Raw genomic sequence first — 26,743 nt, 5'->3', positions numbered from 1 at the left:
TATCCTTCTGAGAAGCACTTATTCCGGATGAGAAGCACGTATTCCAGGAATACCTTATTCCAGAAAAAAAAAGTCGGACTTTATAACCAGTTTACAAAACAAAATGAGTTTAGTGGATGGGAGGAAACCGGAAAACCCTGAGGAAAACATGCACAACTTAGACACAAACCAGAACCAGGAACCTGGAGTCGTGAGGTTCCAACACTTCCTGTCGCACCAGCTCAATCTTTAATTGAATCTCAACCCTGTAATTACATCTAAGTCCCTGCAACTGTGCGTAGTGTGGACAGGGTTGAGTAAAAATTATTTTTTATTTGAATATTTTTGCTGTAATTTTGCTCCAAAATGCTTGTGATTTTACCAAAAGAAGGGCAAAATGCAAAGGGAAAACTAATTATGTTCTGAAGACGCGAAAAGTGTACAAAAGATATCAGATGCTCAGAATCTCTGTGGTTTTTACGATCTGGCCCTGAAGATACGCAAAGCTTAAAGCTATGTAAAGGAGAAATTACATGTTAGCTTTGACCTGAAAATAACAAGATGCAGGTCCTATTAGATTCTAGATTGAGCTCTAAACTAGATTTCTCACTTTGCCAGTCCTGTAAAGCTTATGAAGAACATTTATTTAACTATTCAGGGAGCTGGTTGGTGTATAATCTGTGAATTTTGACCTAGAGACACTAATTTAAGTCATGCATGATGATTCCGGGGGGAAAAACAACAACAAAGAACAAGACATAACAATATTCTTCCTTTTATTATGTAACATGGTTTCATATTTATAGAACAGTTATACATCTCAACTCTTGTGTTTTACAAGGGTTTTTTAAATTTTATTTCAAGGACAAGAAACAACAAAACAACACCATCTGTGACATTCTTTCGAATTAACTAAATTTAAAGACGAATGTGTTCATAATAGAAGAACGACGGGGTGAGAAAGAACGAACGAGCGGAATGAAGGAATACAGGACGAGGCACAAAAGCCACGTGTTCATTTCAGCACCTTTTATTTTTTTTCTTTTAATAATAATTAAAGTTCTGCATGGATTTGGAAAGATTATGAATGAAGCTTGGCCATCAGTAGTTTTTCGCACTGAGAGCGCGCACACCGTGGAGTTCCGCGCACGTGTTTCTGGAGCTGCCAGAAACATGGAAAATTTCTCTCTTTCTTATTTTTATTTGCCAAAGAACAAAGAAAAGACATTGCTATTCATAATAAATAAATATGTACACAGACACAGTGGAGAATCAGGGACAAAGCAGGAGTTAAGACTAGTGTTGAAAAAAAAAAAAAAAACTTTAAGACTTTTTTTTTGGTAATTCATATAACAATATAAAGGGCTTGCTAACTTGTAATACAAACCTTTAACATGTTCCTTTGTGAATATAATATTTTATCTGAATTTTTTATATTTATAAATTATTTTTCACCCCTAAAGTGCAACTTGATCGGTGAATTCTTCGAAACTGCAATTTAATGATGCACATGCACGAGTCGAGCATGGATTCCCCTCCCGAAATACCCACAAACATCAGTATAAAGAGCGTGACTTTTTTCAAAGAACCAAAAGGATTGAAATGCAAATATGTTTAAAAAAAAAAAAAAAAAAAAGCTGAGATTTTTGCTGACAAAAGCAACAAAAAGAAGAAGAAACGGGTTAACAAGCCGGCGTCTGTCTCCGAGACGTGATGGTTTGTTCCCGCCCCTGGTCTGGTCCCGCTTATTCAAAAAGAAGCTTTGTACACGTGAGAAGAACGGTTTGAGGGTCACAGTTACATATGGCTTTAGCGAGTGCAATAAGCAGTATGAAGCATCTTGTGGTTGGCGGCGAGGAATTGAAGCGCTTTTTTTTTCTTTTGGTGTGTTTTTGCTCTCAAATAAACGTCACAACGAGTTAAGGACAGATCCCGAATGTCAAAGTGATGGATGAGAACTAACAGAAAAGGAAAGAAGGAAAGGAAAAAAAAAAAAGAAAGCAGTGTAATAGGAGCTCCATGTGCTTAACAAGAACATGATGACATTAACAACAACAACAGACGAGAAAAGAGAGGACTTAAGATGTATTAAGTGGTGCAGTGAAGCTTGGGAAGGAAAGACAGAGAGAAAGAGAAAGAGAGAGAGAGCGCGAGAGAGAGCAGTGCACGTCTCCATCAAGGCTGGAAGGTCTTCAGTCTTCGCACTCCTCGTAAGTGGTCTCATCATAGGACCGGTCGAGAGACGGGAGGATCTTGTGGCGCGAGTATTTCACCTGCAGCAGATCTCCCACCTCGCTGATCGCGTTCAGGGCCTACACACACACACACACACACAAGCACAATATCATCAATATGCACCACATTCACATCATTGCCTTAAAACTGATTTATCATACAGGATCGCTTTACAAACTGTCACTCAGAACTTTAACTAAGAACTTTAAGGAGTAAAAAGATGCTAATCATCGTATGGGGTGTTGGCGAAAAAATGAAAAATAATTAATTCTCAGATACGTATTTCTCGACACGTATTTCTCAGAAATGGACTAATTCATTATGCGTGAAATATAGTGCTAAATTAAATGCAAAAAGGAAATGGATAAGGATTTGTTTTTGAATCTTGAAGAAAGTTGCTTTTTTTTTTGAGATATTACACAAATAGCCCAAGTTAATATAATCCAAGTTATCATTTTTATCATCATTATTATTATTGTCATCATTATTATTACTATGCACAGTAAGACGATGTAAGCCATGCTGTGAAACTCTAGATGTTTTTTAATGTTAAAGCTGTCCATCTCCGCTAAGGTCGGGTGAAGGCAACACATAGAGGTGTAAAAAGAGGAGGAAGCTCACCCTTCTGCCCCCCCCGCCCCCGTCTTGCGCTCTTTCTCACTCTATCCCTGTCTCTCTTTGTCTCCGGTCACGCGCTCAAGAGTAGAATCATACATAACGCTGAGGTGTTCATTAGCAAACGACGATAAAACGAAAAAAAAAAAAAATAGCAAGCACATAAAACACAAAAATCCGGGGAGCTTTCACACACTTCCTGAGATCGCTGATGATGTCACATCTTGGGGTCGGGGCCAAAAAAAAAAACATAAAAAAAAAACCTGATATGAAATAATATGGAGCAGTAGCATCAAAGTCTGCTTTGTTTTCTTAGTGCCGAGGAGGAGGAAGACGGTGATGGTGGAGGAGTGTTTTTTTTTCTCTTGCGTGCTTAAAATCAAGGGTCCTTGGGGAGGCAGATTAAGATGCTCTTTGATCTCCTGCCAGAGCAGCCCCCTGTGGCAGGCCCTTCTTATGTAAACCCGTCAACTGAGCGAGCCGAGAGAGCCGACACTGTCAATTAATTTACGGCGCGGGACACTTTGAAGACCTTGCATTCCTTTATCAGCGACTGCGTTCGGCTAAAGACAGGCATATCGAGGTAGGGACTTGTTGTTTTGAGACGTAGTCTTTAGAAATTAATGAATTGTTTTTTAACGCAAATTTTTGCCAAAGCATGAAGCTTCAAATTTATCAGGAATTCTGACACAAATGAATCTTTGGGATTCAAAGTCTTGACAGCTAATCTGTTTTGCCTTGCAGCTGGAGTTACTATCAGAGCTTTTGCTCTAGAGGTTCCTTTCCCACCTTCCCCCGGCCAATCAGAATTGAAAATTCAAAAAAAAAAAAACACACAAAAAAAAAAAAAACCTGAAAGATCTCAGATAATCAGGGCTGCATGTGTGCCTGTGGGTGAATGCGTGCTTGCGTGTGGACGTCCTGAGGTTATTACCGTGTCCAGCATTTCTTTGGTGTGAGCCGCAGAGATGCAGAAGCGTGCTCTGGACTCGATGATGGGCGTGGCTGGGAAACCCACGACAACCACACCTATGTTCCTCTTCAGCATCTGCCGACCGAACGCCCTGGATGGGACACACACACACACACACACACACACACAACAATTAATCAGGATGTGAATCAAATCTCAGTTAATATATTTTATGTTTCAGCTCATTAACTAGTCTAACGTCTTCTGTAGGTTGGATTCAGATTGTGTTTGTGGAAAAGCGTTTAAAGGAAAAATATCATACATTTCCTTATTTACTCATTAACAAGATCACTTTGTCCTCTAGGTTTTTTTCCTTCTCAGTCAGCAGCTCTCCATGAGATGCGCTGGTGGTTGAGAGGGATAAAGAAAAAAAAAAAGGAAAAAAATAATAAGTGTCCTTAAAAAGACAGCTGTCTTTTCAGATAAGACTTTCTTCCTATTCAGGGAGCCTCTTCCTTAAGTGTATGTGAACACGTGTGCGTTTGTGCTAAATCCGATCCTCTCTCATATAACGGAGCATGTTTATTTTCATTTAATTCACAAATCTATGTTTGTTGGAATTTTTTGGAAACGACTCAAGCTCAAGCACTAGAGCCAAGCCGAGTGGCGAGCGCTTACCCGATTTTGGCGGGCAAGTAGAGCATCATGGGAACTACAGGTGAATCGTTGTTGCCGTAGATGATGAAGCCTATCTCCCTCAGCCTCCTCCGGAAGTAGTTTGTGTTCTCCGCCAGCCTCTGGATGCGATCCCTGCCTGGAATTAATGTTTAAAAAGGGAAAGAAAAAAAAGAAAGACATTTCAAACCCATTTTAAAGGGAACGTTTTGGACTTGGCGGTAATCTGCTTTTTCCACGGCGCTTTCATGCAATCGCACAATTAAAAAATTTACCAATCCACAGGACTCATTAGTGGAGTTATTAGGAAACCCGAACACCTGAGCTATAAACTTTATCCTCGCGCTGGAGCGAACGCCGGGCCTGAACCATTAAAGCGGGAAGATTTTATACCTGCTGATTTTATAGATCTTCTTAAAATTTCCCCTGTGACGTCATCGGGCCACGGCGCGTTTGCTTTCTAGTCATGTTTGCTCTTAGCGTGAGGTTTTATCGCACTCGAGCTCCGTGTAAGCCTGCGTGTCCTTGCCAGAGATGCTAATCAGAAGGCTAAATGCGACCGGCGAGCTACAGAGAAGCTCTCTATCTCAGCGAGGCGGACGCTGTAAACAAACATCGACCATTCGCTCGGAGGGCAGGGATTTGAGCGCTCTCGCTTGGAAAGGAGTGTGCCTGCTTTGTGATGTATCGAGAAGGAATTCGAAGCGTGAGCTGTTTGGGAAAAGCGGGTCAAAGTTTCCGTGCATGCCAAGGAATGGCACTAAGGAATTTCCTCTCCTGTGTTAACGTCTGAACGTGGTGTCTCCTCAGTGTGGGACGTGAGGTCAGGCAATTAGTAGATCTTTGGTAGAGCCTGAATTGTCCACCTTGATGGAGTTCTCAGAGGTGAAACCTACCACCCAGGTGGTGACTTTTGTTTGTGAGCGAATGTTGGGCGTTTCCTTCTGATGTGCTCTTGCGAAAGGAGGCTTCACTTGCTGCGAAATGGGATTTTGTTTAAACTGGCTACTGACACATAACACAACCTGTACGAGTCATGACGGGTCGCTGGCTTGGTGGTAATGAAACGAGGTGTAACGTGTAACACTTTGTTTAACCCTCCTCTTCCACCCCAGGCTATGATTCAAGGCATCGACTCACATTTCCACCAGCTTGAGATCTAAAGTTCTTGCTTTTTACTAATACCCAAACCTGTTGATTTATTTCTAACCCTACACCAGCAACTCTTTCAGGGATATCACTGTGTGCATGACTGTCATCAAGTCTCCTAGCATCAGCAGCACAACTCCTCTCCGGCTCATAAAAGTTAATAGAAAAATGACCGGTGCTTCCTTAAAGCAAATTTCTTCAATAAGACTGCCAATCCACTGCATGCACAGAAAGACTGACAACCTAAGACTTTCCAAACTGCAAAAAAAAAAAATATATATATATATATATATATATATATATAAAATTCTTTCGTGATGCTTCACAAAGCAAAATAGATCGTGCAGCGGTCGCTCACAAATTCTTTCACAATAAATCATAAAACAGGCCTTCCAAACCAGAGCTCACACTCATCTCCTCAGAACGTTGTTTAGCACGTTATTTTCGTTCTGGTAAATCTCCTGCCATCCAACCTGACTTGGCTTCAAAAACAAACTCCGCAGAAACATCTTCATCTTCAACTGGAATCCGATGACATCATCCTGGTTTGCTGGATGACAAACCCGAACCTGGTTTGCTGGTTGAGAAAAAACTTGAAGGCTTCTACTGAATTGCATTGTTGTAACGTGCAAAAGTCACAGTCACTGGCGGATACTGCTCGGGCATCTGCTCGGACTGAGAACAGAGACACGTGCAAACCGGCAGCCATGGGTCAAGATGTGATTATGACCTTTTCCATGCCCAGTTCCTTCGAGAGCCTTTAATTAACGGCGACATTGGCACCAGAGAAATTGGCTACCCAAACTGCGTCAAAAAAAAAAAAAAAAAAAAGCATCTGAAAGCAATAAGGTTTAGAGAGGAACTTAAACTTCCAGAGCCTTGAATGGGTGAGCAGGTCCTCCAGGAGGTGGGGGTGGTGGGATGGAGAAAAGCTCTCCAAAGTAAATCTTTCTGGGGTACCCTTTCAACAGCTAGTTTCACAGTGCACACCCCCAAAGTAACTCCTTCCAGACACCGGGCTGTAGGATTGGAAGCAAGGGAAAGGCAGAGAGAGGAAGAGAGAGAGAGAGAGAGAGAGAGAGAGAGAGAGAGACCAAAAGAGCTTCCAGATGTGGGGGGCCGCTTCACTCTTCTTTTTTTTTTTTACCTAAAAAAAAAAAAAAAGCCAGTTCCTCTGCACTTCCTTTTCATCCAAAAAGGGCGAGATAAGTACAAACATCCAAGTGAAGTTCAGGGTCTCTGGGCGAGGCAAGGTTCTTTGGCAGCTTCCAGGTTTCTCTGGAGTTTTAGCTGTCCGTTATTTTGCACCACACGAGAGCGGACCATTATCTCTGCAGCCATGCATTTCACAGCAGTACAGCTCATTCACAGCTCATCATGCGGAAGATTAACGAGTCTGGACGGGACACCGGAGGCGATTGAATATAAAGCTTGGCCTAGTTACTGTTTTAGAATTTGGAGCGCTGCTTGGTTCATTATGGCTTGTTTGGGTTTCACATAAAATTCGATTAGAGAGCAAATAGGAAGACGGATATATATCTTTCGGCATTCCCCTGCTGACAGACAGACAATCGGAGGCAAACACACTCAAGCACCTAAAACACATGTTCCTGAGTTCACTACCCAAGCTGGTCAACATCTTTAGACAGAGATGGATGGCTGATGTTTGTCAGGACCTTCTATATACACACACAGGGGCCATTAGGCTGCACAACAATCAACAGATTCAACACCGATTCCACAAACAGGCAGCTGAGTGAGCAGCTGTAAGTGGCACTTTTCTGGAATATGAAGGTTGTAAACAAAAAATAACATCAAACCTAAAACTAAAAAGAGTATAATAACCACTGAAATGCCGTTTAAATTGGTTGCTTAAATGTCATGTCTCCTACAAAAAGATCGTCTTTTTCCTGCCAGTCGTCCTCTCAACACAAAGGCAGAATAAAAAAAATATGAAGAAAATGCAATACTCTAGCAAAATGCGAGTATTTGCAGAAGACGCAAAAGCGGCTATAAAAATTACCTCAGTGTTAGACCGTTTATCGTTTGTACGTCATTTATATAAAAAGCTTAAGTAACTTGTAAAAAAGTATGAATCGTTCCTAAATAAAAAAAAAATATTCATCCAGTCACTTAACTGACCAACATTGTTTGTTTGTTTGACATTGTTTTTGTTTTGAACTCTGGAGTGGGATTTATCTAAAATAAATAAATACATTTAAAATGATTTTTTTTAATCACCTTAATAGTCTCAAAATCTCAAAAACTCACATTTTAAAACACAGAAGACACAAATAACACGGATCAATTTAAAACATAAATATAATAAATAAAACTATCAAATGCTTGATAATATTTAAAGAGGTAAAAGTGTGACATGACGTACCGTAATTCCCAACTATAACAATAATATATCATTTTAGCTCTGCGTGTATAAAGTTAAAACATAAAGAATTGTATTTAAACACAGCTAGCATCTGTGTTGAGTCAGAGTTTCAGTTCAGTCTTTTTCGAACCCAAGAATTCCTTAGCAGCTGTCGGCTCCTTAATCCTGACCTCTCACGTTAGCGAATGCTAGCACGTTTGCTTTACCTCCCAAATCAAACGACGGCCAAGTGTCTCAAAAATCACGTGAGCTCCATGCAGCTTTGAGGCTGGCGCCCAAAACAAACCTGACACCTGTGTAACAGCGGGGTTAAAGGTACACACCCAGACGCGAAAGCACATTTACAGCTGACGGCAAATTGACTCGGAGGATCTTAGCCTGCTTTGAAAGTGTTATTCAACCAGGAGTGGAACATGACCTGCTGAGCGAAGCCAACACACGCTCCTCCAAAGAGGAAAAGATCACAGATCACAGGACTGACCTCGACGAACGCAGATTGAGGAATAATATATAGGTTTAATAATAAATGTGGATGATTGGATAACCTTTCATGGTCTTGTAGGAAGATCCAAATGTAAAAAAAAGACCCTTTATTGCTATTCCAAATCTGATTATGAATATTATTCTTGGTTGATCTAGTGTGTTGTTATATAGGACTGCTTTAAAAATGTGTAAAAAAAATTTATCAAATTTAACTGAAAACATAAATAGTGCACTTTTAAAGCTTTCTTTCTTCTCGTTTACTGATTAAAGATTTCATCTTGAGCGTATAGATGCTCAAGAAGTTGCAAATGCTAGTTGTTGAAATCACCATGTTAGTTTATGGGATTGTTATTTTACATTATAAACTAATAAATGTTCTGAAGTTTTGCCTTCATCTTGTAAATGAAAACTTCCTTGGAGAATTTGTGCTGCTATATTGCTATTGTTATGTGAATAACATGTCCGATCCCTGGTCCAATCCCTAGTTCTTGCTTTCAAACTCGTGGCATTTTAAAGAATCACTACTATACTCCTTAAATGAAGGAATGCGACAGAGTTAACACTCCGGCTTTACGGTACTGTTAAATAGGTCGTTGGAGCCTAAGGAAGACCTGAACGCAAGGCTGAATGAGAAGAAGTGAGCATTCCCATGAGGCTATCTACCTCGCTGACCTCCACTTGATTAGTTTTCTTTGAGCCACCACCTCCTCCCGCCCAAACACACACTCGGCCAATTGTTCTTCATGCCCCCCCTCACGTAATCTTTTACAGATGCTCCGAGAGAAGTTAATCTGTAATGATGTCATTAGTTAATCTGCAACCTGCTCGCTTGCTGTTAAACTGCAATATCGCTGCTGTTCAGCCGTGAAATTCGAAGACGAGTTGTCCTGAGTCAGCTAAAACATTTACAGCAAGAACATGAAAAGCTACATACGTCACACTACCAATTAATAGTTTGTTGTGTGAATAATAAAGAATCGAATATTCAAACTTTGAAGCACATTTAACTTTGAAATGAAAGTTTAAGGGCAGTTGTTGAACAAGTTAGATTTTAATTGAGAACGCACAATTTTTTCTTTCATTATTTTGTCAGAAATTTATCTGTAAATGAAGTTTTATTCAAAACACAACATTCGTCACTATGCATGACCAACTCTAAGTGTTGGTAACTTAATTAGCAAAACATTCTTAGAAGCATTAAATCCCTGAAAATATTTAAATAAGAAATTCCTTTCATTTCCGTCACATTAACTTTTGAGTGTAAAAGGTCGATTTTTGAGCATGTTTTACGTTATTTGCTGTGCATTTTAACTTACAACGATCAAATTCAATACATGGCCCTTTAGATTTTTTTAAAGCTTTTTAAAGCTTGCCAATTTTAGAATAAAATATTGCAGTGGGTTATTGGGATAGTTGATATTTGAGGTTAAATGTTTACAGCTGTAGACTGTTTATTAAATTCTTCAGTCATCTAAAATATTTCATTTCTGTCTGACTCTATTGTTCGAGCGGAACAATTGTGGTTTCAAGCATTTAAAACATCAGGTTATTGCACTGAATTCAACTGCCTCTAAACATTTAAAAGACATTTAAGTTCTTAAAAGTTTTTTGTTAGCGTTTTTAAAAGGATTTTAAAGAGTTATTAGTTCATAAATTTTCTGTTTTATGTTTGTAGTCAAGGTTTTAGGCATGTTGTTTTTTTTTTTTTTTACTGCCTTAACCAAATTCAAATGAAACCTTCATCAACCAAATTCAACAACTGGCTCTAGATTGCTACTACTATGTGCAGAAATTTTTACTTTGCATGTTTGATGCTTTGCAGGGACACTTGTTAAAAATTTTATCCATAGGATATGAGAAGAAAAGTTTTTATCCATAGAATACAAGTATGATATTCTGGAGTATTTCTTTAATGAGGATCACAAGCCATGACCAGGACAGTCAATCCTGCTTCTGAGAAAATCTGTCAATCAGCAGGTGAAAGATAAGAGGTCAAGCACAGGGGTTTTAGTCTGACCTTCTCTGGATCAGGAGAACCCACTGAGAATCATGTGGAACAAAAGGCTTTTGTGGAACCCATATGCATCTAAGAGATGGGCAAAGCGTCCTAAGTTGGCCTACTTTCGCTCATATTAGTCACAGCGAACACTACCTGAGCCTGGCAAGCCTGGAGGGCCTGTTTGTTGTAGCTGCCGGCTGTGATTAAGTGCGCAGGAGAAGAGAAGCCGTTTGCAGAGTCCAATCAAAGGGCCGGATCGGGTCTGAACTGCATGTCGGTAATTGTTAACACATTTCTAGAGTTTAAACTCCGAGCTAAATATTTTACCTGGACGCCGCCTGTACATCTGTAGAAGCAATCAGTCTTATTTCATGAGCAGTGAGAAATTGTACAAAGAAAAACCCCGTCTCCCTCCTCTTCAATCGCTTACTTTGAAATAGCCGATTCTGATTCGGGTCCAAGCTTATGTGCGGCATCTTGAGCAAATAAACGTCTCGAGGGCTGTATTTGCATCGTAAAATAAAACAGCCGCTAAAGCAGTTAGAAGAAAGGGAAATGTCCACAGTGCATGCAGCTTAGTCATGCCTTATCAAGCGAGTGTTTCTGCTCCAAAAACAAAACAAAAAAAAAACAAAAAAAAAACTGATTGCTCTTTTTATTATTTCCAAAAACTTAAAAGGATATTTCAGGGAAAAATAATACCCGTTTTCTTCCTCGGTTTTGAACTGCAGATCACATTTGTAAATGAGCTTGTTTGTTTTAAGTTTGCTTTATTAGTTTTTTGCTAGATACAAGAATTGTGATGCAAAAAAGTTTGCAGTAGGGATGTTATTCACTAATTGATTAATTGCAGTTAAAAAACTCAACTGATTTAAAAAAGTACTAACTAATAATGTTTGTTTTGCATTATGTTTCTCTGTAGCTCACATTTCTATTCATTTGTTAACCACAAGAGGGAGCAGTGTATTATTATTATTATTATTAGGGCCCAAGAACTATGACATTAGCTCTACGTCGTCATAGAGTGTCAGGGCCCTCTTGTTCTTCTAAGAATTTTTTACCCAGCATTCGAGGCTTTTGCATGCTTAAAAGTCATGAAAATCGGCAGACAGGCTGAAATCTGCTGCTATTAGGATGCCTGAGAGTTTGGGCTGTGGGCGTGGCCAAAAAGTGGTTAATAACTTTGTGTGACATCACATTGAGTGACATAGTGTAATGCATTATTCCAGCATCTGGGGCTTAATAGAGGTCTAAACATAAAATTTACCCTTTTCTAGTGTTATGTCATAATGGTATTGGTATGTCCCCTTTAAATGATGGGTCCACTGACTTTTTTGCACCCGGGTGGCAATAGCGCTGAGTGCTTGGGCCCGCTTATCGTTGATTAAAACTGTATTTATTATTATTAGTATTATTATAAAGATTATTATTGTTGGACACTGTATTATTAACAGCCTTGTTTTTGAAAAGGGAAAAACTAATTAGCAAGACAGCTTTACAATTTACAGCTACCAGTTTAGGATTGTGATCCACTCAAGCAAGCTTGCATATGAGCTAGATTTCTGAATTCTCATTGGTCAGACAGTCATTTTATTTTATTTTTTTTCAATAGTTTTGTGTTTTTTATGACATCATAATGAATAACGTGTAAGAAAGAGAGCTTGGCGAATCAACGACTACAATGATGTAATCGATCACGTTCCACAATGTTAAATGCAATCTGAAAATTTAGATTTTTTAAATACTATACAGCTTATCCAAAATGCAACAAGTAATCCTAAGACATTTTGTATAACAAATTACTAGAAAAGGCTGATGTTGTTTTTTCATGCACCAAAACTGCAGATAGGAACTGATCCAAGACATGGAAGCAATTATAAAGCTTTGTGTGCGTGTGCAGCGGTGTGGAAACACTGGCACTTCACGTAAACAGCTTTTACAGTAAACTCTACGCCTAAAAAAATGAATAAATATATAAAAAAAATACCAAACATTTCAGTCCTTGAACCCAAGTAGTTCTCCTTTAAAATACTGGAACCTTTTAGTTCATTGCGAGGTTCTGAATATATTAGGAATGCAAAGGGCAGTTCTCGTTCTGGAGAATACCAAAACATTCGAGTTCATTATAAGCGATGACTGATGGCTTATCTAAATTTTCTGAATGCAATAAAATTAACCCAATGTTTTTTCCTCTTTCTTCAAAATACAGGAACCCTTTTCCTTTCTTATATGCTGAAACATTCGTCACTATATGGTGCGGTCTACCTCTGTGTTAATCCTGCCCCCTGGTGGCACACAATATGAGGCACACGTGTGAGTGTAAAGGTATTATGGATGTTTTCAGGCCTTTTAATAGACACAGCTCTGGCAAATATTGATTCCACTTAATGATCAGAAAAAGTCTAAGCAAGAAAACACTCCACATTCTTCTGGTTTGGGAGAATAATTAACATCAGGATGGTGTGATGATAAAGATTAACCCTAAAATGGTGTATTAATTTTAGACCCAAGCATGCCTCTTACCTATCGTGGTTCCATCCTCTCCCATAATGCACTTCATAGAAGTGATAATTTGCTCTACAACGGGAGGCGACATAGAGGTGGCATACACTGCGCTGTGAGAATGAGAGCGCAGGTAATTGATCAGATCCTACAGAGAGAGAGAGAGAGAGAGAGAGAGAGAGAATATGTAACCCAATATTTCAACACCATATTCTGTATTTACTAACTGCCGTTTCCTCTTAAGACTGGTGCTAAATAACAATTTGAAGTTATTGTAAACTTTATTTATAACTATAAACGCAAACCTTTCTCCCGCCGATGTAACCCCCAGCTGCCCCGAAGCTCTTGGTGAACGTTCCCATCAAGATGTCCACGTCTGTGGGGTCGAGGTTGAAGTAGTCGACCACACCCCGACCCCGGGGACCCAGAGCGCCGATGCTGTGAGCCTCGTCCAGGTAGAGGTAGGCTTTATACTTCTTCTTCAGGGCGATGATTTCAGGCAGGCGCACAATGGAGCCTTCCATGCTGAGGAAATTATGGAGTTAGCAATATTTATGGTTTTAAAGACCTGCAAATGTAGGAGAACGCATCGTGGGGTCCAAGAACTGAAGTGCCCTCCCAAAGGCTAATTAACTAAATACAAGGACATGCCCAATGTTGCCCAGTTCTTATTCTTTAGAACACTGGAACCCCACTTCATTAAAGAGTTTTGAATGGCTGTTTGAAAGGCTGTTCTTGAACTATGAAGTTCTCCTTCACTCGAATACTGTGACTTTTTAGTTCATCAAAAGGTTCTGGATGTACAAAGAATGCAAAGGAAAAACTTTATCATGGTAATGGGTACGTAGGTTCTGAGGAGTACTAAAACGTTTTAGCTCATCATAACATTCAGAAAGTGCTTCCATTGCAATGGTCGACCTTTTCTTCTTTCAGAAACTGTGCAGTTCTTCTTTAACACAATGGAACTCTTTAATTACTCTAACGCACAAGGTTTTGAATGTGTTGAAAATTGTCTCGACTTCATAATATTCATTTATTAAAGCACTGGAACTTTTCAGTTTTTTTAAATGTTCTGAAGAACTTGTTCAGGAACCTGTGCAGTTGTTTGTTATTAAATTCCATGAATTCTTTAGTTCAGAACACAAATTTTAAATGTGTCGTCAATGCAAAGGAGAAACTTAAATAGGATCTGCATAGTTCTCATTGTGAAAAGTATAGGAACACTTTAGTTCACCAAAAGATTCTTAAACCCCAGTGAAAACTATTCCTTTATTTACAAGATGGGAAACTCCAAATAGGACCATAAAAAAAACAAGATAAAACAAACCCAAAAACATCTTGTGTAGTTAAACACTGCTTACAGACTTTTTTCTCTGCCATGATTATAGAGCGAAAGCTCAGGTACCTGTAGATGCCCTCGACCAGAATGAGGATCTTCTTCCAGGGCCGGTGGGTTCTGGGCTGGCCGTGCACTATAGCGTCTCTGAGCAGCTTCTCCAGGCTCTGCATGTCTGTGATGTGGGAAAAAAAAAAAAAAAAAAAAACCCTCAAATATACAGAACTTCATTAAAGAGTAATAGTGACCTAATCATATTCAGCATAAAATATTTAGCAAGCTCATGAATGATACAGTGACCTGGAAAGGCTGTGAGCACGAGACTGGAAAACACCAGCAATTATAGGGTACACAGTGTTCCTAAATGTTACTTTCAAATAAGCGGAAATTATAACACACAAAAGCTACTGAGATGTGTGGCAGATGCAGGCCAGATGTGCCCCATATCTGGCCTATCTTTGTTCCAGTAGAATACCATCACGAAAATCAATTAAAGAATTGTCCCACTGCTACATTAATTTATTTATTTTTTATTCTGCAGGGTTATGCTTATATATAATTAAAAGACATTCCTTTAAATATAAAATACTTCTCTATATTTTTAATACGAAATGTTGATCGATAAACAATGATTTAACATATTATTGACTTCTTTAGCTACACCTCTACTATCTTCATCGTTGCAAGGGATTCCTCAAGGTTTTGCTCTAGGCCACTTCTTTCTATACTTTTTATGTTTCAATCTTGTGTTGTTTCAGTCTTAAATCATTCAGTGTTTGGTCTAAAAGAAATTTAAACCTGTAGGACATTTTCCTTGAAATCATTTGGTGTCTCAATAAAATATAATCTAAAGCACTACACACTGGCACCCATTCGTACTAAATATTTAAGAATTACATTCATTTGACCATTCTTTTAATATGTGTATATATATAGATTTCTGACAGGATTTCTTTTCTTTTCTCTGTTAAAGCTATCTAAACAAGATTTCTGACAGGATTTTAAAGTCATACAGTAAATGTTTACAGTCCTCACTGCTAACCCTAGCTGCCACCAGCAGATGTAGCTGGCTAACACTAACAGATGTGATGTGCACAAACCAACACTATCTGATGCAAGACCCCAAACCAGGATTTCTGAAAGAATAAATATTCATAACCTTTCTGAGAGATTTGTAAGATACATATATTTATAACCCTCACTGACAACTTTAGATATCATTATTAATAATAACTGATACCTTGAAAGAAATTATGCTAAAATATTTTTTTATATACATTGCTGAAACATTTGCTTTGAAATACAGGATTTCTTTGTCTTTTATTCACTTCTAGCTGCTTAAACCTCATTAACTTAAATCAGAGGCCAACATTCATCTGTTCGTCCCTTGTTTACTTCCCACAAAACATTGTGCACACTTTAACAATAATTTTTGCTGTTCTTCCTGTCTCTTATCTTTTCCTCAGATTAAACCCTGCACTGATCCCTGGGCTCCTGACATGTTTTTTTTCCCCAGTTAAATTTCAGAGGCAATTTCTTTTTTAACCACAGTGCTGTTTTCTTCTTAATTCTGGTTAGTCAGAATCAGATGATTTGATTAATTTGCTGTAATATAACAGCAGTTGTGACAGTGACGCAGCTGCAAGATAACGCACATACTTGTAGAAACAATGCAATTCTGGGGTTGGATGATGGATTGGTGTATTTGGGGATATGGTGACGGGTTCTGTAAGGGGAAATTGCTCATGGATTAACTGATTAACATTTTTGGAAATGGGTGAATTTGTAACAGTAAAAAGATTTTTGTTGAAAAATGGGAATATCAGATTCAGTATTATGGTTATTTTGTGGGGCAATTTGTGCATCACCACACTGATTTATATACATTTGCATTTGAGGTAAAAATATTGGTGCAGTTTCTCTATAATCCTGCAGGCGGTGTGCTGTAAATTACAGATTGTCCTGGACTTAGAAACAAGTTTATAAGTCAGATTTGTTCTTAAGTCAGACAAAGTGAGCCTTAGATGCCCTTGAAGCGATAATATACAAGTCAAGCATCCTTATCTGTTTGATTAAATTTGTCCCCCTTTCCCCACACTGCCATCAAGTGGCCAAAAACCATAGCCACGTCTAAGGAAATGAATCTCACACGTCAAATGTAACAGATTTGTCTTTGTTTATGTTTTGTACAATACACTTGAGCGGAATCTGTGATTTGTTCACACCTACAAATGTCAGTTCGTATCTGCAGAAATTCATAACTTATAAGTCGGAGACTACCTGTATTCTCACACGGGCAGGCAGTACAGTGTGCTGTGTCATTGGAATGAAATTATTTGCCAAGTTTGTTTACAATTATTACAACCAAAGAAAATTTTAGATTAGAAATTCATGAGACTAAAGTGCAGTGTATCATTTTGTTTCCCATTACGTTTCGCTTTTTTTGGATTGTTAAATATCAGTTCAGCCCCCAGATAAACTCTCCCGACCTTCATATCAAATAAACACACTGGCGCGAGTCATCATCATTACAAACATCAGTAACTTTAGGGGTCAATAAACTGACTTATAACAGGGAGACTTTACTTCGCAAACAATGTGAACGGGATGGCAACATGCATGCGGCGTATTACGCATTCTCCTCAAGTTTCTCATTAATTTGGAAGGTGATTTACAATTCACAAGCGCTACTGTGCAAATTGACACTTTAAGTGTTTCATCTAGGAGTAATGCGGCTAACAAATAATCATGACGGGGTGACTTTTCAAGCGAAAAAAAAAGAAAAAAAAAAACAAAAAACAAAAAAGTCTAGTTTACGGCTTGTAACCGTTCCTTAAAAAAAAAAAAAAAAAAAAAAAAACATGGTGTTGATGTCACTCCTAAGAGACTGCAGCGAAACCGTTAACACTATTCTGGGGCCGAGCTGAGAAAATAAACACGGCACAGCTACGGCGTTGTGTGTTTCATCATCATTATATTGGGTGGATGCCCTGTTGTTTAGTTTGGAGCTTGTCCAAGGAAACTATCCATCGGCCTCCGTGTCAACAGGCAGGAGCTGGGAGTAAGTAAGAGAGAGTTGTGTGTGTGTGTGTCATAAAATGCAGTGCAGGAATAATTAACTAGAACGCTCAGGTTAAAAACTCAGCCGAGAAAGTGATTTAATATTTTGACCTGTTACAATGAGCTGGCATATACTCTAAAAAACTGAGCATGCGCAAATCATATCCGTCAACAGAGCTCTCATGATCACTCCATCACCAGGATTTTCCTGAATCGAGGTGTAAGGTCATTTCCCAGCACATTGTTGAGTAATGCAATTCCTTTTTTTTTTTAGTATGTGTTGCATAACACGCTCATACACAACCAATCAGCAACTACCAAAGCTGCTAGCCCCACCCACCCCTGACAACCTGGTATCAAGTTAAAAAAAAAAAAAAAAAAAAAAACAGGTACACCTCAAACATTCGGTACTCAAGTAACACAGTGTTTTAGTTCTAATCTTTGCTGAAAACCGAGTACGACATTGTTGTGTTACTCACTGTTGTGCTTGAAAACCCGGATGGTGGAGCCAGATAAGCGCGCTCCCAGGACGAGAGAGGCGTGGTTCAGTTCGTCGCTCAGGATCAGACATCCCTGTGCGCGCACACACACACACACACAAAAGAAAAAAACTGTCAGATGGGAGGGTCAGCATGAACAGCTCAGGTGACACAACAGACTGGTTTGCAGCCTCATGGGAGGTTAAGTATCTTTTACAGCACTCTTACCCAAAAAATTAACCCAAAATCAGTATAACATTTCATTCATATAACTACACAATAACGATTCAATTCTGCAACAAGAGGAACTTCAGTGTGTGGAAAAAGGGAAGTAGGAATTTCACTGATTTTCAAACACGTCTTGTACGTCTTTGTCCGTCCTTGTCCAATGTACTATTTTATGAACAAGATATTTTTTTTCCCCACCAGGCATTAATGTTCATAATCAAAATGCGATGTTGACGAGAAAATATTTACATCAGAGAGCACAGTTCATACTCCTCTCCAAACGCAGTGTATGAATATCTAATTAACCAAGTGAACATGATAAACATTTTCTTTGGAACTAGATGCGCCGGTGACTTCATTCACATGGAATTTCGTGGCACACTCATAAGTAAGTAATTTTTTTTTTTTTTTTTTTTTTTAAGTCCAGCACCATCTGTTGAATTTTGGAATGAATCAAGACGTTTATGTGACGATCATGTTTATTAAGTAGATTTAAATTTCACAAACTAATGATTTTTTTCCTCAAGGTTGTATTTTTTTTATAATATAATTTTTTTGATATATTTTTCAAGGAATAATATCTTCTCTACCCGTGGGCCGATTGTGATGAAACAAAGCCCATATGTTACCTCATGCTCGGCCAAATGTACATGTGAAAGCTCTATTTAAATCCGTTCAGTACATTTTTACATGATGCATGCACACAGACAGACAGAATTTCCAAAGACCATCTTGATGTGTTCTATTAATCATCCTACATTTACACTTTGCAGTATAGACAGACTAAAGGGTGTCTGCGGCTCTGCCCGCGTTTTTTTTTCCGTAATTTTAGAAAACTGAAATTAAAACACCACAGTTTTCAAAATGTCTCCGTTTCCATTTGGTCTATTTAAAATCACACAGTTATGTGTGATAGAGAGACGAGCACAGGCAAAAGCCCACCAGGTTAATTAGGCAGTCTAAAAGACTTAGAGAGGCACGACAGGGTAGGAGGAATGTTCAGGGAGCAGCCTGGGGTGAAACAAACTGCAATTTGGATAGCAGTGGAGGGAAAACAGATCGCGTGTGAAAACATACTGTAATACTAGCGAGCAGCTCAAAAGATAATTTGACTGGAAAGAGGAAAAGAATCCGCCGTGTTTGCTAGCTTCTACACAGGATTTAATATTTTTTAACCCGGTGTAATTTCTCCTTAATAATTTGTCCGTATTAAGTAACTATCTTTATCCCTAGTTAGTTTAGTAACTACTTAAAAAAAGTTTTTACACAATTGGGTACAAACACTAACTCTTTGCTTTAGCCTCGATGTTTATCTTATGATGTACTGACACGGCCAGCCGACATTGAGCTTAGGATTTAAAATGCAAAACCTCTTGTTGGGTCGTGATTAACGTTTTTCCGTGAACTAAAACAAGCTTTTGCTTCTGAAGCCTTGTTTAGACAAGAAAAAGAAAAATGACATTCATAGTGAACACGTGTCTGTCGTCCATTGCTCGTGTAGCTCTCTATGGCAAATAAACAAATTTGGTCGCGTTTCATTTGTAGGAAACGGTAAAAAAAAAATAAAAAAAAAAAGAAGAAGCTTTTCCCTGTAATATCCAGAGCGAGCGAATTAATTCTGGTGATGAAACTGATTTTAAACCTGAGTCTCACGGGTGCTTGCTAAGTCATAAAGCAGGAAGGTTCATTTTGAGAAAGGCCACAGTCTCATTGGCAGTGTGACAAGGAACTTTATTCTTCTGGAAGAAAAACTTTGGCACTTTCATGATTTCAGCCAACATTGGAGGGTACGGTTGACTCGAATGGTCATGGCAGCCATGCCAGGGAGTGTATTATCATGATCTTACAAATTATTTTAAAGAGAAAAGAATTATGCCTATAGTTAAATTTTGTAAAGATTAGTTAAGATTTCTATGACAGATGTACCTTTCCAGTCAGTGCTGGAATGTTCATGGAATTAGTTGCGAAACCCATCCCGAACGCCATGGCCGACTCCACACCTAGGAACCTCGCTACCAGCTTCTCCAGCTCCTCATGTCTGTCCAGGTTACCTAAACATAAAAACACGGTGCAGTCAGCCAAGACAAACCACAATCACACTTCCTGCAGCGTAAACACCTACTACAGGGTGTGTGTGTGTGTGTGTGTGTGTGTTTGAGAACCTGCAGCCCACAGTAACACCATAAAAAGCAAATCAGTTCAGCGTGCTCTAATCCATCATGGTGTACAGATAAAAAAAACGTTCTGCTGAATGAACACACACCCTTCTCCTGTCTGGTGCTGCACACGCCGACGCCGTGTTTCAGAGTGGCTTCTGCTGCCGCATCGGCGCACGGGCCCTTGTTCTCGGCGAAGCCCAGGTAATTATATGAGCCCATGTTGATCACGTCTTTCACCACTCGGCCTGTGTAGCTGTGAGAAAGAATCCCTGCGTTACAAAAATCAGATCTGCACTGTACACACCCTGCTCCAGCAAACATCAGTGTATTCAGCACGCACCGAGTGAGAAACCTGGAGTTATAACTGACCTCGTGCAGGCTCTGTATTTGCTCTATGATATACACAACCACTTATCGTGAAGGATAAAATGCAAATGGCTTTTAGAGACGCTAATATGCTGTTATTAGCCTTAAAGGTGTGGACGGTAACCTTGAAATATGAATAAATAAATATACGAGAAAAAATACAGTTACAATCAATATAAATGTTACTTTGGTGAACTTTTGTTAACTTTTGTTTTTGTTATAGGGAATATAATACTGAATATAAGGAATTTGAAAAGTGAAAATATCATTAGCAGGATGTCCTTTAAATTTCTTTTAAACTCATTTTACATCAAGATAGGTCAGGTTGCTAGCCATATGGAAACTAAATTAAAGGGTTTTCTTCTTCTTTAAAAAAAATGTAGTTAATGTTTTTATAGTGTTTGTATTGACCATTTTACAATTAATTAAAATTTGTACAAAACAAAGACATAATTTCGGCTATAATTAAATGTACATTATATACAGCAATCTTATACTTAACATTAAAACTTTACAATGTTAAAGCTTTATAAAGTTTGAAATGATGTAGAAAAAAATATCTAATTACAGTGGTACCTCGGGCATACGTACACCCCACCTCATGAATTTTCGTCTTAAGAAGTGAAATTTTGCTTCGGCGTACTTAACATTTTCGACATACGAGCAAACGAACCGAGCCGAACTGAACCGAGCCGTCCAGGATCCGCTCAAAACTCTTTCACGTTAGTGGAAAGCCAAGAGAAACGAGTTTACACATTTTTTTGTGTTTTTTTTTTTTGCATTTTGTACATAATTTAATAAAGACATCACCAGGGCTCCCAAGAATGTTAGCAAGAACGGTAGCAAGAAGAAAAGGGGGCCACTTTCAGTTTCGAGTGCCAAGAGGAATCATACATTAAGGTTAAGTGAGGTTTAATATCTATTTATTTCATATTTTACCTCATTTAAATTTTTTGGATTATCTGCGTTTATGCGATTTCCGGTGGCGAGATGTGTTTTGCAATATAAAATTTTGCCGTATGCACTCGCCTGCAGAACGGAGTAAATCTATATGCTGATATACCGCTGCATTAAAGTTATTAAAATTAGGAGCTACAACATCCTGGAAGAGTTTAATAACTGAATATATCGAAAGATACCGATATTGTCAAAATTCACAAGCAAATCAACAACTTCATGCATGAACTAGTTTCTTCACCTTTACATTTTTTCTGGCCCTGAAATTAGCCCCGCCCCTCATATGAAAGAGAGCCACAACTTACTACATGCAAAATGTATCACATTTAAAAAAAAAAAAAAAATTTATGTTTTCGTTGCAATTTAAAGCACTAAAAGAAAACAATATCACCAATGTAATCCCAGGGGTAAAAGCTGCTCACTTGAAGGTCCAGTTGTAGTCATGCGACACTCGCTCCACCAGGTCCATCTTGTCCGCAGGCACACTGCATATGGGCCTGTTCCAGTTGTCCCGGATCCTCATGTATAAATTTCGGGTGTAGAAATTCTCAAAGTCTTGATAAAGCGGGACAAAATCCTTAAAAGCGGAGTGAAAAAAATAATAATAAAAACATTATTCTGCAGGCCTTTCTTTGTGCATCTTCCCTTTGGATGATCGTATAACTGGCCCAGTGTGGGTCTGTGTGATATTACAGTAGTGCCTTACACCGTGCTGTAAATTTGCACAGCATCTGCTTTGTTTATAGCACATCGGTGTCGCAAAAGTGTATCAGGTTTCAGCTAAAAGCAGGCAAGAGAAAAGTCGTACTACAGTTTTTCTTTTGCAACTACATTTTCACAGGAACTGCATTTTTCTTTCCATTCCACTCACCATCATATCGTATTATTAGACAAAATTAAACATACTGTCTAATTTCTGCATTACCCTTTGTTCCTCTTTGTCTCGAGCGATGTGACATTTTTCGATCTTCCATTGGCGGAGGAAGTCTCTCAGGTAGCCGAAAATGGTGAGGATTCCATAGCTCATGTACGTCAGCACAGCCACCATCATCGGGGTCTCTTCAAACGACTCGATGAACGGTTTGCTGTATAAGCCTCCATTACACTCGCTGGGGTAAACCTGTAAATAAGAAATCAAAACTTAAAAAAAAAAAAAAAGATTCACTTCGCAAAAGATATACTTAGTCAAAAGCTTTATTTTAAAATTTTCCTTTAGCAAAAATGATTCCTTTCACAAAGCTTTAATTAGCACGAAAATAAGCTATGATAAAGATTCACTAAAAAAAAAAAATCACTTTCATTTAGCAAAAAAAAAAGATTTGATTTAAAAAAAAAAACAAAAAAAAAATTTTTTTGCCAAGAGATCTGCTTTGCCAAATTTTTAAGTGCAGAAAAGATTTTCTTGGAAAAAGGGTTTAATTTTCAAAATAAAATATTTATTTCAGCAAAACAAGATTAGATTTCCAAAGTCTCAATTAAAAGATTTGCTCAGAACAAAAATTCATACAATTCTTTAATTAGTAGAAAAAAAAGTTTGTAAAAAGATTAATTTTGCAAAATGATCTGCTTATTGAAGTTTCAAAGCACAAAAAGAGTAAATTGGCAATCTGCTTATTCATGCTTGCTTGGCTAAAAATAAAATTTTTTAAAAGATTCATTTATTTAAAAAAAAAAAAATCAATCCCTTAGTAAAGTTTGCCATTTATTAAATAATAAAAAAAGAATCTTTTTGGTAGCAAAAAGATCTGCTTAGCAAAATACCTTGCGCATAATAAGTGAATAAATAAAAACTATTTTAGCAAGAAGACTTACTTTAAAGTAATAAGACTTATTAGCAAACAAGATCCGTTTATGTTACTCTAAGAACACAGCACGTGTTCCATAACTGCTGCAAAAATGGTAACTTTAAAATTTTTATTTGTAAAAATAAATCTCAAACATTCTCGCAGGTGATCTCACCTAACCTACGACCTTTAGGGTTATTCTCTCAGACATTATTTTTCTCTGTCGTATGTGTGTTAAAACCAGTGCCAAGCTTGTATGTGTGGACCGGACGGTTTTCTGTGGCAAACCTTTACTGAGAGTAGCCGAAAGACCGACAACAACTGAGTGAATTAAAGTTTCTCTGTTTAATATGGTTAAATAGAATATATATAAGTACTTAAGGTATATATATTATATAAACTATATACTATAAGTATAAGGTATATACTTATATATACACTATATGCTATATTATATATATATATATATATAGTATATATAAGTACTTAAGGTTCTCTCAGTAAGTTGATATTATAAACAGTTGATGTCAACACAAAGGTCTGACACAACCAGCCATCTTTTGTTGTTTTTGCTCTTCTTCAATCCCCACCAGTGTGAAACTGGACTTAACTCATAAGCCCAGAACAATGGCACAGTTTCCAGCATTCACATTAAGCCGGGAATTTAAAACCGTACGTCTCGTAGGAACGCAGACATGCGTCTAATCACATCGCTAGCGAATATACCAAGACAGCACGGCTAAACACATACAGTACATACAGATTAACTGCTCTCAGATCCTGATTGTTTCAGGGAAAAGTAGCTTCAAGAGGTTAAGTACACACGTAAACTCAAAAACAACCTCAAAAACATTATAGATTTACCAGAAACTACACTTAAATTTGAATTTTATTTAATCTAACTAATAATGAATTTTGTGCTTTGCCAAAACATAGGGGAAAAAAATAATCACCTCAAATAAATTTTCTCCCATCATAAGAAATTTTACATTAGACAAGACAATTTGTACTTGGAAAAAAAATATATAGTAAAAATAAATAAATACATTTCAGATTTTAGATACAGCTATGAACTGCAGCTACATTTCTTGACATCTTTCTGTGATTTATTTTTACATATAAATTGTTTAGAATAACTACTGATATTGAGTTGAAATGTATATAAAAGATTTTGTACTTCATGTTGTTTTTTACATATTCCCTTTTCTTTCTTCTTTTCAAACATTTCCATCAAAACTATATTTGATTCCCATCATAAGAAATGTAAATTTAGGAGTTTTTTTCTTACATTTTCTTTTTATTAATATAAATTGCCAAACTAATTTAAATTTATATCTATAGATGGCAGCTATTATAATGTATGCAGAGGAAATTGCAATTTACGTGCAAAAAAATCTGAATTATGACTGCACAACAAGCTTTTTCTGCATATCTTGATCTCATTTAGATGAAATTTTGACCAGAACCATAATTAATTTGCTGTTAAATCATTTCATAGAAACAAAATTTTCCCCTACAAAATAATTAATCAGATGTAAACCTTAAATACAATGAATTAATGTTTGTTTCCAACACTTCTAAAAATTGTTCATTAGGCTCAAAATTGTGAGCCTAAGTATTGTGTTAATTTTCCAGATTATTTGATATTTCTTTGCTAAGAATATGTATCATTCCGAATTTTTTAATGCCTAGGTTATTTCTCATCCAGATGATTTACTATCCAGATAATTTCCGGTGTGTATAAATCCGCCATAAGGATTTATTGTCCTAAGGGGTATCTATTTACTTTTAAATGTTATCTCGTACGTGACTCATTGACCTACGCTTTTTATTCACCACCTTAGTCACATGATGTCACATCGTCACTTGAGGACATGTGTGTAATCTCAAGGTAAAGGTTTTTGAAATGGACTTTCACATGTGCAAGTTCTCACTTTAGCTTCCTGTACGAAAAGTTCTGTGCAGGAACAATAATAAAACCCATCATGACGTAAACACATCTATCACCAACCTACGTCAAATCAGATAAATAACTAGTTTCTGAGCAAATGTGATGATTATTTAAAAAGATTTGCTGAGACCTAGGTTGTCAAGCTTGATAAACACGTTTAAGATGCTATGATAGTTAAAAAAGAAAAGAAAAGAAAAAAACCCTCAGACAACCCATGACTAAATAAAGGGCTCTGGGGCTAGGCTTTGAGTTAAAGTGACTTATCTGATCTGAGATCAGCTCCAAGTCAAAGGTAAATTGAAAAATAAACGCCCTGGGAGAACCCAGCTGATCTAGAATCAGCTCGAAGCCAAAGGTAAATAAAGAACTCCAGGGCTGCGCTTTGAGTTGAAGTTCCTGAACTGATCTGAGGTCAGCTCTAAGTCAAAGGTAAATAAAGGCTTCAGGGCTGCGCTTTTGGGTCGCTGATCTGGGGTCAGGTCAGTGGAGACAGAGACAGGAAGTAGAAAGTTTTAAAGCAAGCATTACAGGTGCACCTGTGAGGTGTAGAGAGGTTATAAAGTGTTACGTAGAGGTCACGGTGAGCTCACCTTCTCGTCTCGTTTGTAGAAAGCCCTCTGGTGACAGTGCTGCTGGTCCTTCAGGGCGCCGTTCCTGCTGCTGCTGCCCGGTTTCACGCCGCCGTTCACCGCCCGGTGCTGCTGCTGACACACGTCGCCGTTCGCCTCCTTGTTCACCGCGCTCTCGGTCATCCTGCTCTACAAAGCCGTGTTAGGACACATAGATAAAGGGCGAAGAATTATTAAGCTTGAACACTTTCCCCACCAAAACGCCCTCTCGGAAACCCACTAGTACATAGGAGGAACCTGAAATTCCAGCCTCCGCATACCGGAAGTAGACGCCTAGGGTAACCAGAAGGAGCAGCCAATCATAGCCGCCGCTTTGGCGAGATGGGCGTGGCTGCTGTGTCAGATTCCACCGACCGCCTGAGCGAAAGGGGAGGGGTTTAAGAAGGCGCGTGATGAACGAGAGTAACCTCGAAAGCGACCAATTAGAAGCGCTTCCTGAATATATGGCTCGTGCCATCTCGCGCGAGTCTAGCGGTTTGAAATGGTATTACATAACAAGAGTTGTCATGGAGACACCAGTAAACAGGAAGTAGATATAAGATACTAAGGAAAATTATATTTAAAACAACAGAACAGGTGAGATAAATGTCAAAATATAAAAAAGATTCTCTCTCTCTCTCTCTCTCTCTATATATATATATATATATATAAACAGAATTCTGTTTGTTTGGTGGCCGGCGTTTGCACAAGTCACAGGTGTGACACAGCGACACCAAATGTAACAGAAGGCAGCATCAGCATCAACTTTTATGTCATACTGCCGATGTTCCTCTTTGAACGTAACAGTAAGCAGCAGCATCAACTTTTATGTTATACTGTGAACATGTCATAAGCGTTCCTTGCTGACGTGTAACAGTG

The 26,743-nt window shown here is 38.1% G+C and overlaps 1 protein-coding gene across 1 annotated transcript; it reads right to left on the bottom strand.

Moving 5' to 3' along the window:
* Nucleotides 1-738: 738 nt before the first annotated feature.
* sptlc2a (serine palmitoyltransferase, long chain base subunit 2a) lies at nucleotides 739-26,156 on the bottom strand. The gene is made up of 12 exons (XM_053509851.1): nucleotides 25,847-26,156; nucleotides 22,447-22,641; nucleotides 21,944-22,098; nucleotides 20,303-20,451; nucleotides 19,966-20,090; nucleotides 17,812-17,905; nucleotides 14,342-14,447; nucleotides 13,242-13,461; nucleotides 12,958-13,084; nucleotides 4,421-4,556; nucleotides 3,764-3,893; nucleotides 739-2,291 (listed from the first exon to the last, which is right to left on the bottom strand). Exons 1-12 carry the CDS (start codon nucleotides 26,006-26,008, stop codon nucleotides 2,172-2,174), a joined length of 1,719 nt encoding a protein of 572 aa, XP_053365826.1. The 5' UTR covers nucleotides 26,009-26,156; the 3' UTR covers nucleotides 739-2,171.
* Between the last annotated feature and the right edge of the window lie 587 nt (nucleotides 26,157-26,743).

This window comes from Clarias gariepinus, chromosome 13, assembly GCF_024256425.1.
Source record: "Clarias gariepinus isolate MV-2021 ecotype Netherlands chromosome 13, CGAR_prim_01v2, whole genome shotgun sequence".
Taxonomy (NCBI): Eukaryota; Metazoa; Chordata; class Actinopteri; order Siluriformes; family Clariidae; genus Clarias; species Clarias gariepinus.
Note: the sequence above shows the minus strand (reverse complement) of the source record. Positions and strands in the feature narration are given on the sequence as shown.

Coding starts and splice junctions, on each gene's coding strand:
- sptlc2a (XM_053509851.1), bottom strand. CDS start 26,008: ATGACCGAGAGCGCGGTGAACAAGGAGGCGAACGGCGACGTGTGTCAG. Junction 20,452..21,943: donor GACTACAACTGGACCTTCAA/GTGAGCAGCTTT, acceptor TCTTTCTCACAG/CTACACAGGCCGAGTGGTGA. Junction 2,292..3,763: donor CCAAAGAAATGCTGGACACG/GTAATAACCTCA, acceptor GTGTGTGTGTAG/GCCCTGAACGCGATCAGCGA.